This window comes from Mustela nigripes, chromosome 2 (assembly GCF_022355385.1).
Source record: "Mustela nigripes isolate SB6536 chromosome 2, MUSNIG.SB6536, whole genome shotgun sequence".
Lineage (NCBI taxonomy): Eukaryota > Metazoa > Chordata > Mammalia > Carnivora > Mustelidae > Mustela > Mustela nigripes.
In genome coordinates this window covers 144,355,130-144,367,292 of record NC_081558.1, presented here as the reverse complement: position 1 = coordinate 144,367,292, position 12,163 = coordinate 144,355,130, and the positions used below count along the sequence as shown (strand labels likewise).

At 42.4% G+C, this 12,163-nt stretch overlaps 1 protein-coding gene and 1 pseudogene across 2 annotated transcripts; both read right to left on the bottom strand.

Annotated features, from left to right (window-relative positions):
* Positions 1-1,085: 1,085 nt before the first annotated feature.
* LOC132010548 (peptidyl-prolyl cis-trans isomerase A-like) lies at positions 1,086-3,994 on the bottom strand (annotated as a pseudogene).
* Positions 3,896-11,518, bottom strand: TM4SF1 (transmembrane 4 L six family member 1). Of its 2 annotated transcripts, none has more exons than XM_059391758.1 (5): positions 11,224-11,518; positions 9,785-9,874; positions 9,557-9,702; positions 6,634-6,834; positions 3,896-4,760 (listed from the first exon to the last, which is right to left on the bottom strand). In XM_059391758.1, exons 1-5 carry the CDS (start codon positions 11,398-11,400, stop codon positions 4,613-4,615), a joined length of 762 nt encoding a protein of 253 aa, XP_059247741.1. In that variant the 5' UTR covers positions 11,401-11,518; the 3' UTR covers positions 3,896-4,612. The 2 variants fall into 2 exon arrangements, with proteins under 2 accessions (XP_059247741.1, XP_059247740.1); XM_059391757.1 differs by having other exon boundaries at positions 6,654-6,834; positions 11,224-11,515.
* Positions 11,519-12,163: the final 645 nt, after the last annotated feature.

The window sequence follows — 12,163 nt, the reverse complement described above, 5'->3', positions numbered from 1 at the left end:
AAAAAGTGTCTGCATTGACAAAGATGAACAGACACACAGAATATTTTGTGTTGAGAGGAAGAACCATTTGTACTAGCCTGGGGTGGGTAACAATTTCTCTATGTAGGATGTGTTCAATCATTTCCACAAACCATGCCAGACCATATCTTATAAACCTGTTGTTAACCCTCCCTCTCATCTCAGAAAAGTAAAATGAGGAAAATTCGAGGTGTGCCTACAAAAACCCTGATAAAAGACCGATGCTCAAAATAAAAGCTTTTTATCACTTTCATTTTTGAAAAACAGATATATAGTTGGTATCTATCTATCTATCTATCTATCTATCTATATAGTTGGTATTTATAAAAATCTTATTTGGTAGCTACACCAAATAGACACCATGGACTTGGATTTCCCAAGCACAGACAAGAAATTATGGACTCCCTACCACATTTGTAGCCTGTGGTTACTGCCTGCCTCACCTGGCCCATCCCTTTGGCTAATTGCCTGAACAATTATTCTCCTGTGTTCACTGCAGAATGACTCCTCTGTCCACCCACAGGAACAATGGTTTTCTCCTACGCTTGGGGATTTTCCTTCAAAGACTATGGACTACTCCCCGAGTGATTTTAGGAATGAAACTTTCTTTTCTCAAAAGCAATATGTGTTCACTACAGAAACTTTAATAGGCAGAGATAGGAGAAATGAATCCAGACAAAAATAACCCAGAATCTGACCAATATTATTTCTTAGCGCATATGTATTATAAATATAAATAACATTTTATTGTGCTGACATTTTATCAAAACAGTTCCTTGTTGGACTTTGAAGCCCTTGTTATTTTTCTGGCTATAAACACCACTCCCAAAATTATTCCTGGAAACTGAACATCCTTGGTTTGTTTGTTTGTTTAGTTTTTACTTTATAATCGTGAATTTAACTCTACAATCTAGCTATTAGAGGGGAAAAAGGAAAATACAGAACCATAGACCTGCAGTGAGAGCACCAAGATTATAGGCTATTTTGAGCAACTGGGGTGAAGGGGTGCTCTCCTGAGCTACAGAAGGAATAGTCTGTTAGTTAAGATAGCACACAAGTCAAATGTATTAGGTTTGCCGACAGTCAGAAGTGGTGATCTTCTCACTGGTTTTGCCATTCCTGGACCCAAACCCATCCATGCTTCCCAATATTCATGCCCTTTCTCACTTTGCCAAAGACTGCATGCCAACCAGCCAACCACTCTGTCTTGGCTGTGCAGATGAGAAACCGGGAACTGTTTGGGTTGGGTCCAGCATTCGCCACCAACAAGATGCCCAGACCCTTGTGCTTCAGGATGAAATCCTCAACATCAACTTTGTTGCCGTAGATAGACCTGCCCCCAGTGCTGTGATGGCATATGAGGTCACCACCCTGGCACAGAAATCCTGGAATAATCCTGTGAAAGCAGGAAACTTTATAACCCAATCCTTTCTCCCCAGTGCTAGAGCACGAAAGTTCTCTGCTGTCTTTGGCACTTTGAAAGTTTTAAACACACACACACACACACAGGGCTAAAAAAGATATGCAAACCTTATAGAGAGTTGCTTTTCTGAAAAGTTGTAACATCGCATACCTGTTCCCACTATAAATAAGTGTCAGAGGAAACATAGAAAGATCTCACACACCTACAAGAAACAAATTGTAGCGAAGGTAACACTCTATCAATTTCCTCAGACTTTAATCGGGGAGATTCCATGTATTTAGGTAGTTATTTATAAATTTGGTAACTATGGTGAATGGATACTCAGAGGGAACTAGCTAACCTTCAGGCCATGTGTGCTACTCAGGTGACTCAGAGTCTACAGGAATCTTACTGTTTTTATGTTGCCAGGTGATAATAAGCTGTTTCTGTACAATCTCTGAGGGAATTTCCAGTCAAATTAAGGGTCTGGAATATTATAGACTCAGAGTGTGGGCTATAAATATAAGTAAGCTAGGATAGAAGGTAATTTGTTTCGGCCGTTTCCTCTGGCCAATACCAATGACTGCTACTAGAGAGTTTACAAACTAGGGGAAACTTTGAGTCATTCAAATTTCAGCAGTGGGATGGGATGGCCGAGAGTCCCAGGGACCTGTTCAAGGCCCCCTCAGGTGGGTGGACGGGCTGAGTCGGTTAGAGGAGACAAGACTCGATCGAGCACCTGGGCAGACAGGGGTAGCCAAAGAGGTACAGGAGGCCAAGGAGAGGAGCCAGAAAAACGTGGGTTTTCATGTTAGACGGACCTGGATTCATACCATAGTTTTTACATTTGTTAAAGATAGGCCTAGGGCATATTACTCCACCTCTCCGAGCTTGAACTGTGTACGGTGGAGACAAACACCACTTCCTAGGGCATACTGAGAGATTACAGTGAAATAAATATATAGAAACTTAACAACAGGGATTCCTGAGAGGCTCAGTTGGTTAAGCGTCTGCCTTCAGCTCAGGTCATGATCCCGGAGTCCTGGAATAGTGCCCCATATCAGGCTCCCAGCTTGGCAGAGAGTCTGCTTCTCCTTCTGCCTGCTGCTTCCCCTGCTTGTGTGCTCTCTCTCATTCTATCTCAAATAAATAAATAAAATCTTAAAAAAAAATTAACTACAATAATTGATAATCGGAAGAACCCCAACAAATGGTTGCTGTTACTACTATCAGGATTAATCATAAATTTTTTTTAAGATTTTATTTATTTATTTGACACACAGAGAGAGAGAGAGATCATAAATAGGCAGAGCAGCAGGCAGAGAGAGGAGGAAGCAGGATCCCTGCTGAGCAGATAGCCTGATGCGGGGCTTGATTCCAGTACCCTGAGATCATGACCTGAGCCGAAGGCAGAGGCTTAACCTACTGAGCCACCCAGGCACCCCGTGATTAATCATTATTATTGCTGTTGCCTTTGAGGATAGATTTGGGTGTGGGGCAATCATTAGTACTAATCATTATACCTCTTCTTTGGATTTTCTATTTCAGGAGTTCTAATCTGGTGCCCAAGAATTCCCAAGAGGCCCATGTATAGATATCTAGTAGAAGGGTGTTAAACTCCAGTGAGAAAAAAATGTCAGTGTTTTTTTTTTTTTTAAAGATTTTATTTATTTATTTGACAGAGAGAAATTACAAGTACACTGAGAGGCAGGCAGAGAGAGAGAGAAGGAAGCAGGCTCCCTGCTGAGCAGAGAGCCTGATGCGGGACTCGATCCCAGGACCCTGAGATCATGACCTGAGCCGAAGGCAGCAGCTTAACCCACTGAGCCACCCAGGCGCCCCAAAATGTCAGTGTTTTTAAACCTGTAATGAAAACGTACTATTTCCTCTGATCTGACTATATGCAATAGCTCACAGTAGTGATCATGGTTTGATGAATGAGACAAAATTACATATTTTTTTATCACATTCAAATTGTTGCAGGTTTCTCAAAATATCATTTCATTTCAATGGGAATCCTGCTTTAAAAGCACAGTTGTTCAAGACTCAGATCAGAGTTCAAGACCAACTCATTAGGCTACTGCTGGAACAATGTGATCTCTGTCTCCCCCTCTATAGATGTTAGGGTGATGGAGTTGGCTGTCAAGGTAACTGTACAATTGAAATAAACTAGCAAGGGAGAAAATGTCTGTGAGCCTCCACTGGGGCCTGACGCCTGGAGCATCCAGTAGAAAGGAAAGTTACATATGCAGTGTAATGACGCGGTGTAATGACCTCAACCCCAAGTGATGCAGAACAACAGCAATGAGTGGATGGCAGAGAAAGGTAGATGAGGAGGGCGAGGATGAGGCAGAGAAAGTGGGATAAAACACCCAGAAGCCACAAAGCCCCCAGCCATAGGGGCTGCACTACCCACAGGCTGGGGAGGAAAAATAGGGAGAAAAATGGAGGAACTTTAAATAAAGGACAATGAAATTAAACATGGTAGTGGATACTTTATTTTGTTGGATTTCAACCATCAAGTTTTGGGGTTATTTCCTCACGGTCCTCCTGCCCTTCCTCCTTCTCCCCCATTTTCCCATGATGTTGATTAACTGTTTTATTCCGTTTCCCATTTTTTCTTGTCCGAGTCTCCAGGCCTTTTTCTTTTTCAAGATGTGATCCTTGACACTTGTCTTTGAAGGACAAAACGTTTTCCACGTGTCAGAGAAAGGTAAGATCTGGCAGGACTCCTGACAACATTGCTGGTGTTGAGCCCTTCCTCTAGCTCGGGCACTTTCAACCAGCCGTCCTGCTCTGGGCAAGTATCTGTCTCTCGCAAAACTCAGAACAGTTCATAAAGGCCTCTTGTCAGAGATTGGCAGGCATATGAATGGGAAACACCATATAAACAGTGAAAAAAAAAAAACACATCTTTTCAAGTTGTTGGATTTTCTCCTTCATGGTCTTAAAAAAAAAAGTAACTTGACATCTTCCATGCACATACAATAGAAATGGAAATGCACATACAATAGAAATGGAAAAATGATATTTATCCTTATAATGCTTTCAAAAACATTACTCAGGCCAGAGTTCATCTCAGCTACGCTGAGGACCGACCGTCATTCAGTCAATAAATGACCTCATTTGTTTTCACAGTCCTAAAAAAAAGGTTTGTTTGCTACGCTTGACATCACATGAAGATGCCAGTCTTTATACACATTTATAAAAGTAGAATATGTAAAGTATGATACAGCGGTACAAAGTTTTACAAATTAATACAAGTAGAATATATAAATTACAATGAAATAGAGGAAGGTTGTGGTTCTGTCTTGGGCTGGTTCTTTTAGCAGTCATATCGCTGTAAATAAAGAAAATGAGATAGGTATTAGGTCACCAACAGGCTGAACAGACGATGATGCCATTTTCGTCCTAAAATTTCCTGTTTGAAGCAGACATAAAGCAGGCTGATGTCAACTTCAGCTGAGAGCCTAGACAATGCTCATGAAATGTTTCCTAAACAAAGGACACCCATTGTCCTCTCTGAGGAAAAGCTGTAGGAAAAAACTATGAAAACGCAGCTTACTGGTGTTGAGTTGGCTCTTAATGTGTTTGGGGTAGGTTTTTAATCTTAGGGATTTTAGAGATAATGCCACGGGAGTTTCACCCAGGAGTGGGCTCAATGGAGGTAACTTTCCCGATTCAATGCTACCAAGTTACAAACTTGACTCATCTACACTAAAAAACCTTGCCCTTTGAAAGTGTCTTTTGTTTGAGGAATAAAGGTAGCAGATCTGCACTGGCATTTCTGGGAAGAAGACATCCCTACTGTGAATTTCGGATGGGAAACCCAGTAGGACTATTTGCTCACCCCCCCACACTCCCTCTCCCCACCATTCTCCCCACCCCACCCCCCAGCTCAGAGAGGAGGGTCACTCTGACAAACCACTGGCAGCAGCTGTGGTCACTGACATATTATGCCTCTTTCCAAAAATGCACAAGGGCTGATGTCCAGTGGGGCCTCATCTAATTTAAACTCTGCCTTGTATGAAATTCAAGGTTAAAGATAGGTTACATTAAAGTAATTCTGAGAGGATTCTTCTCTGCCTCTCCCCAACCATATTGCCTGGAAACAACTCCACACTGAAAGTTTCCCACTGTGTTGTTTTCTTGGAAATATGGCAAGCTCCCAAAGGAAATTTTTAATCTTGCTGTACTCGCCTGATAAGGAAAACTAAATTTTTATTTTAAGTTCCCCTCAAAAATTTTAGAAAGTTTCCACTTATTTACAGCAAGGTTTTTCATGGTAGCAGTGGGCTTTCGGTTTTCATTAGGTTTTGTCTTATTTTAAGAGAAAGAGACCTTGAACCAGGGGAGTAAATGATTAGGAAAATAGAAATTAAGTTTCTGTTGACCTAATTCCATTTTACAGAATAATGCATAAAACAAACAAGCTGGACTTCCATCAATTCATTAATACATGAGGTTTATTTTTTCAGAAGATATAGAAACAAGAACTTTCCCTGCTACTAACAAATGCATACTTCTCTCTGAAATCATTTCCTCGGGAAACAAGTGCTTCCTGGTTTTCTTTCACCGTGAAAGGCTTTTGCCAAGCAGCTATTCAAAGGTTACTAGTGATTCTCTGTGCTTAGCTGTTGCGGCATTTTTGTGATGCCTTTTTAGGAAGGAATTGTAAGAGATTCAACGGAACAGCAAGTATTGCGTATAGGCTGAGAGCAGGGGTTGAGGCATAAGATGACCTAGGGTCCAAAGCCTGCTCCTTCCTGACTAGGGGACTGTAGACATATTGCTTAATCTCCGACTCATAGTGGCATCTGAAATGTGAGTGTAGCTGAGTGCCTAGTGCAAGGAACGTTGACTACTATTTGTGTACGCTAGTTGGGAACATGAAAGCAAACGCAGTTGTGTCTCTTTGGCTGGAGCCCGTGAAAGGGGTGTTGAGTTTGCTCTTGAAGGAACACTTCGTTTATGGACAGCATTTTTTTATATACACGGAGCCAACTACAAAAAACCAAGATAACCCAGGGACTATGACACTCAAGGAAGCTTATTCCCCAGAGCAAAACCATATGCTGTAAATGCTTTTGCCACAAAGATGGTGTAAGGACAAATGCTGGTAAGTTGAGCAGCTTTTAATTTTGCCTTTTTTTCTTTCTGATGAAAACAATGGCATATTTTAGTCATTGAATACCTCAGGACCAGGCTGTGACATTTCCACACAGTTTCTTACCTGTTGGCGAGAGCAGTGATAACCACATATTCCTCCCATCACTCCGTTTATTATTTGAATGAGACACAAGATGAATTCAATTCCACCGAGGGCCAAAAGGATAGAAAACAGAGTGATATTCCATTCAACAACATGTGTGGGTTCAGCGCACTGGGACCATGAGGAGGTATCCAGAAGGTACCTGCGGATGAAAAAAAGAAACTTCTGTCCTATGACCACACCTAATGGGATGCCTCATAAGCTACTTTCTGTGTGGTGCTTTTTCGTTCAGAGAAAAAAGAAATGAATTAATTCATTGACCTGTATCAAATTTTTCTAGTCCAAGTCATTTCACAAAGTGAGGAATTTAGCCCAGGTCATGTTGCAATGAGAAACATAAAATTCAGCAAATATTATTGGGCATTCACTGGAGTTCAACACTAAGCCCGGACTGGAGGTATAATGGTGAACATGGCATGGGCTTTGCCTTGGAAATGCAGAGACTCTAAGAGTGGAGACAAGACGCAATCGCATTGTGACAGGTATACTGATCAGGTGAACCAAGTTTGAGGAAGGGCACATAACCTAACCCAGGAGAGTACCTGCTTATATAACTATTCCACAGGTCTGAGCTCCATGAAAATAGGAAGCAGAACTTTCATCTTTGGCATCCCTAGACCAGTATCTGGCACATAGTAGGTACTCAACACTTTTAAAAGTAATTGAGGGGCGCCTGGGTGGCTCAGTGGGTTAAGCCTCTGCCTATTGCTCAGGTCATAGTCTCAGGGTCCTGGGATAGATCCCCGCATCTGGCTCTTTGCTCAGCAGGGAGCCTGCTTCCACCTCTCTCCTTCTGCCTGCCTCTCTGCCTACTTGTGATCTCTCTCTCTCTGTCAAATAAATAAATACAATCTTTAAAAAAAAATAAAAGTAATTGAATGATAAACAAACTGAAGTCACTTTGAGAAATAGTAGCACACCATGCTGAAATCACGTATGACTGACTATACACACACACATAAGTCATATACATATATACGTGACTTAGGAGATTTTCTAAATACCTAAAAAAATATTCTTACAGTTTGAAAAACTTCAATCTCTGATTATTCTCTTAGAATCTCAGCCTTTGCTACATCATAAAGCATGTGGATCCTTAATGAAATAGAATTCAATCATGTGGGAAAATCTGCAATTGACTTAATTCCACAAAGAGGTCTGGTATAAAACTCTTTTCTTATCAGTTTTTCTAAAACAGCAGAACAAAGGGACTTGGAACTAGAGACCTAACTTTGAAAGGCTCATTGAGCCAATCAGAAATTCAACTTGTTGATTTAAAAAAAGAATTCTGTCCTTATGACCCTGTCTTTCTGCCTATCAGTGGAGAAAAGAATTTGTCATTTTAGGACACAACGTTAAAAAAATTCTTCAGCCCCACTTGCCTATTGAGCAATTAATCACCGGCTTGTGACCATTAGTTATTTCCCATACTGATCTCCTTGGACAGGTTGAAGGAAAGAATGATATAGAAGCAGAAGGTTTTTTTTACAGAAGCTGGGGTGGGCCAGGGGAGGGGCATACGCTCAAACAGCTGTAGAAATGTTTAGTGATACTTGCCCTTCCCCTTGCATTCCAGCGACATTCATCATGATCACTTTTACAGGTGGGTTTGTACAGTAGTTTGTATGCCTGTGCATACGTGAATAACCAATTTCTACTAGTACATTCAGTAGGTTCTGAACAAAGTTGAATCATGATCAATAACCATTTTGACCACCGAAATTTCAAACCCCTCTAAGTGCTACTGTTTCTTCCAAGGCTACCTTGGCTGTATTCATTGTAAGTTAGGAGATAGTTTGTCAGTTTCTGTGACAAATACTTTATGTTTATTATCTCATTAATCCTCCTGACAACTGCCCCTGGTTTTATTTGACAAATGAAGTAACAGAAAAGCACAGAGCTCAGTCCACTTTATCCTGGTTGCTGAGGGAGAAATGCAGAACTAGAACGGAATCCAGGTCCGTGGAATTCCACATCCATGATTTATGAACTCCCTATATGCTACACAATTCGTAGGGGATAAACAGTCTTGATGATAGAAAGGCAATCGAAATTCATTATTCATATTATTTTCACTCATGAATCTCACAACTAAGCTTTTCAAAATTCAAAGAAGGATGCCATTCATTCGTCATCATGTACCTCAGTTTCTATCAGCTATTTCTGATCTTTCCTCAATAATGGATAAGAAAGAAGCATCAACATAAAATAAAAGGCCTTAAATTATCCTGATGTTAAAGTCGTGTATCAGACCTGTCTCCTATGGGCTGATTTCAATAAATTTAAATAAAGAGTTTGTTGTATGTAGTTATTGTGTTCTACATGAGTGTGTGTACGGGAGTTCTATGATCTACCCTGGACTTTGGTTAAATTCATAGGCTTTCCATCCATATTACGTAATGATTCCATAATATTTTCTTATAAAACAGTAAAATCAGCTAATCATTCTGATATAGTGGACACACTGTATGAGCACAAACTCTATAGCCACGCTGCCTGGGTTCAAATCCTGACTGTCCATGTCCTTCCCATCAACGTGACTCTGAATAAGTTCCTGCAACTCTCTATGCCTCCTTTTCCTCATCTGTAAAATGGAAGCAATAGTGGAAGTCAACACACCTCTATTAAATTTATCCTTAAATCTATGATGAGGGCTGAATCAGGGAATCCATTAAAAAGCACGGAGAGCCTCTCCGGGTCGGGGGTCCACGCTCTGACACCGCCGCCTGGTGCCTGAGTCCCGGCGAAGACACCTGATGGAGCAGACAGACGCTCGGCTGCCCGCTGCCCGTCTAACCTGCTGGGTTTGCCACTGTACCAGGCGGCGGTGAGAATGCATGGCCCGACAGGAAACCATTACTCACTGTCCATCAGTGTTGGCAAAGGTGTAGTTCCACTGGCCCGAAGAATTAAGACATAGTGGTCCTTCCGCCAAGCCCAGGGCAGCCACAATGACGCAGTAGCCGGATCCCGCGACTCCGATCGCAGCAGCCAGGACAGAAGAAAATATCTGGCGAGAGCAGAAAGGGAGGAAGTGAGCCGGCGAGGCCCCGGCCGCCTCCCGTTTCCACCCTGGGAGCTGGAGCACCTACCGTGCATCTCTTGCCGCAGTTTTCGTGGCTACAGAAGCCCCAGCAGTCGTCCTTTTCCAGCCCGATGAACATAAATGCTGGCAGGAACATCTGGTTCGAAAACAGGGAAACCAAAGTCACCACCTTCCCCCCCAAATCGAAGCCTGTCATAAGGGTCCGGCTAAGCATCTTTTGCTAGAATATATTTCTTTCTGACAGTGGTGGATGGCTTTGGGTTTTCTTGCCCGTGGCTCTCCAAGAATGTAAAACCAGAAGGAGCACAAAAGCCCTCTAAGTGGAGTGCCTGCTTGTTTGACACATGTAATATGTCTTTAGGGTGAGCGTGCAGGTCGGGAGGGCTTAAGGAGTAACCTGTGGAAGAGTTTCTTCTACAAGAGTTCCTAGCACCATCCCTCAGCTCTGGATGAAACTCTTAAACTCTGTCTTCAAATCTGATCCCCCCCCCCCCCCCCTTGCAAAATATAGATGATACTAACAGTCTTTCATAGAATAACTGAAATTTTTCATAAATTTTACGATTGTTGCTTCACAATAAAGCTCTTTAAATAAAGTATGAAGTACTCTGAGTTTGGGATCAAAAGAAGCTTAAACAGGTGCGATGTTGCATGAAGGACAAATTATTATGTGAACATGATAATAAAGCTTCATAATAATGTATTCAATTTAAATGTCATAATGTCTTTTCCTGGCTAAGAAAAATATTCTCTGTGGTACTAGCGATTCCATAAAATGTCTTTCTAGAATTCTCAATCCTAGCATTTAAAGTGGCAAACTCGAGTTTGTCCACATTCTTTCCATGCTGTGGTTGAAGTTAATACTTTCAGCTCCCAGGCTGGCAGGCAAATTCCTCTCACTTCAATTAAAAACAAACCTTGGAAGAAACAACACATTCCACTGTGAGCATCAGACCCTGATCTGCTGCTAACTGTAGGATTTTTCTTAGACACCACACCCAGGATTACATAAAGGAGAAAACTTATAGTTCTGAATAGCAATACACTCATAACTTGTGATTTTTTTTTTCTGCAATAGATGCCTGAAAATAAACAGCAGAGAATTTGGATACAAAACTGTTGATTTAGACAGAGAACCAGCGGCGTCCTCCTGGCTCCCCAGAGTAAACATTAAATGCCCAACCCTCCAGTACTAGAAACTCTATAGTGTCTCAGATCTAATTTAAAAGCTAATATCTGTTTTGTAACTGTAAAGTAAGAGAGAATAGCAAAAAGGTAGTCCACTGTTAGTTGAAAGAGGATTTTGTAAACCGTCTAACAAAATTAATACACCAGACCTATCTCAACTTTGTGTGATCTGCTTTCCAAAGGAGAACAAACAGAAATAACTGGATTTGGAAGGAGGCACTGTAGAAACATTTCCATGAGAACCCCTCATTAACAGAAGAGAATAGTTTAAGCTTCTAATAATTCTGAACAACTTACCAGCAAGCCCCCTCCCACGATGCCGGAAAAGAACCACACGAAGCGGCTGAGATGGTTTTCAGAGACATATTTTGTTTCCCCATTGGGAAAGTAAAGCAAGATATTGGCCACAATGCAGAGGATGGCCAGCCACACCAGGGAATGTCCAATGCATCGTGCACATCTGCCGTAGCACATGGTGACAGAGAGTCTGGGAGGCTTTCCCCCTTCCCTCTGCAGCTCAGCGAGGGCCCGAGTCAGAGGAGAGTGTGCCTGTCTGGGGAGAAAGCAGAAGCAGTTCTCAGCCCATTCCTGAACCTCTTAAATACTCTGAGTTCTTAGTCACTGAGTGGGTGAGGTACTTTGCTTTCATTGGTCCTGATCACAGGCTCCCGTTGGGGTTGGGAGGGGGGGAAGGCAGAGGGAATGTCCCGCCCTTCCGATGAAATCCTTGAGACAAGCGAAACCAGGGTAGGACGTGAGAAACAGCCTCAGTCATAGGCAAGGAAGAAAATGATTAATCTTCACCAAGACATGCTATTCCTTCACAGGACAAAGAGCTGACAGGGGAGTCTGATACGACTTTCCAGTAACTGTCGAGTGCCCACAGCTGACCGAGCCAGTGGAGGCTTTGCGAGGCAGCGAGCTGGAATCCTGCCCCACACAGCTCTCTGGACAGCTTCCAGTTGGACGGCTCCGTGTCCACTTCCACTTTTACCCTGGCTTAATTCCAGACCTGGGGCTGTCCTGAGCCCCGAGCTTGTCTCCTTGTCTGTGAACGATGAAGGGCCCACCAGCCATTACCCCACAAATTTGAGGAGGCTGTTGGGAACATTCCCGAGCCATCTTCTTTTCTCTGCCTACTGCGTGCTCTGCAGGATGGCTCCAACTGTCCAGCTTTCCCTGAGAGCTGCCTCTAACACAAATCTGGCACCAAAACAAAGGTGGCATTTGTCCACAC

Bases quoted from the DNA above. Each gene is read 5' to 3' on its own strand.
- TM4SF1 (XM_059391758.1), bottom strand. From the start codon at position 11,400: ATGTGCTACGGCAGATGTGCACGATGCATTGGACATTCCCTGGTGTGG. The intron at 9,875-11,223 runs GTAAGTTGTTCA...TTTTCGAACCAG, and splicing joins TCGTGGGAGGGGGCTTGCTG to ATGTTCCTGCCAGCATTTAT. The intron at 9,703-9,784 runs GTAGGTGCTCCA...TGCTCTCGCCAG, and splicing joins ACTGCGGCAAGAGATGCACG to ATATTTTCTTCTGTCCTGGC.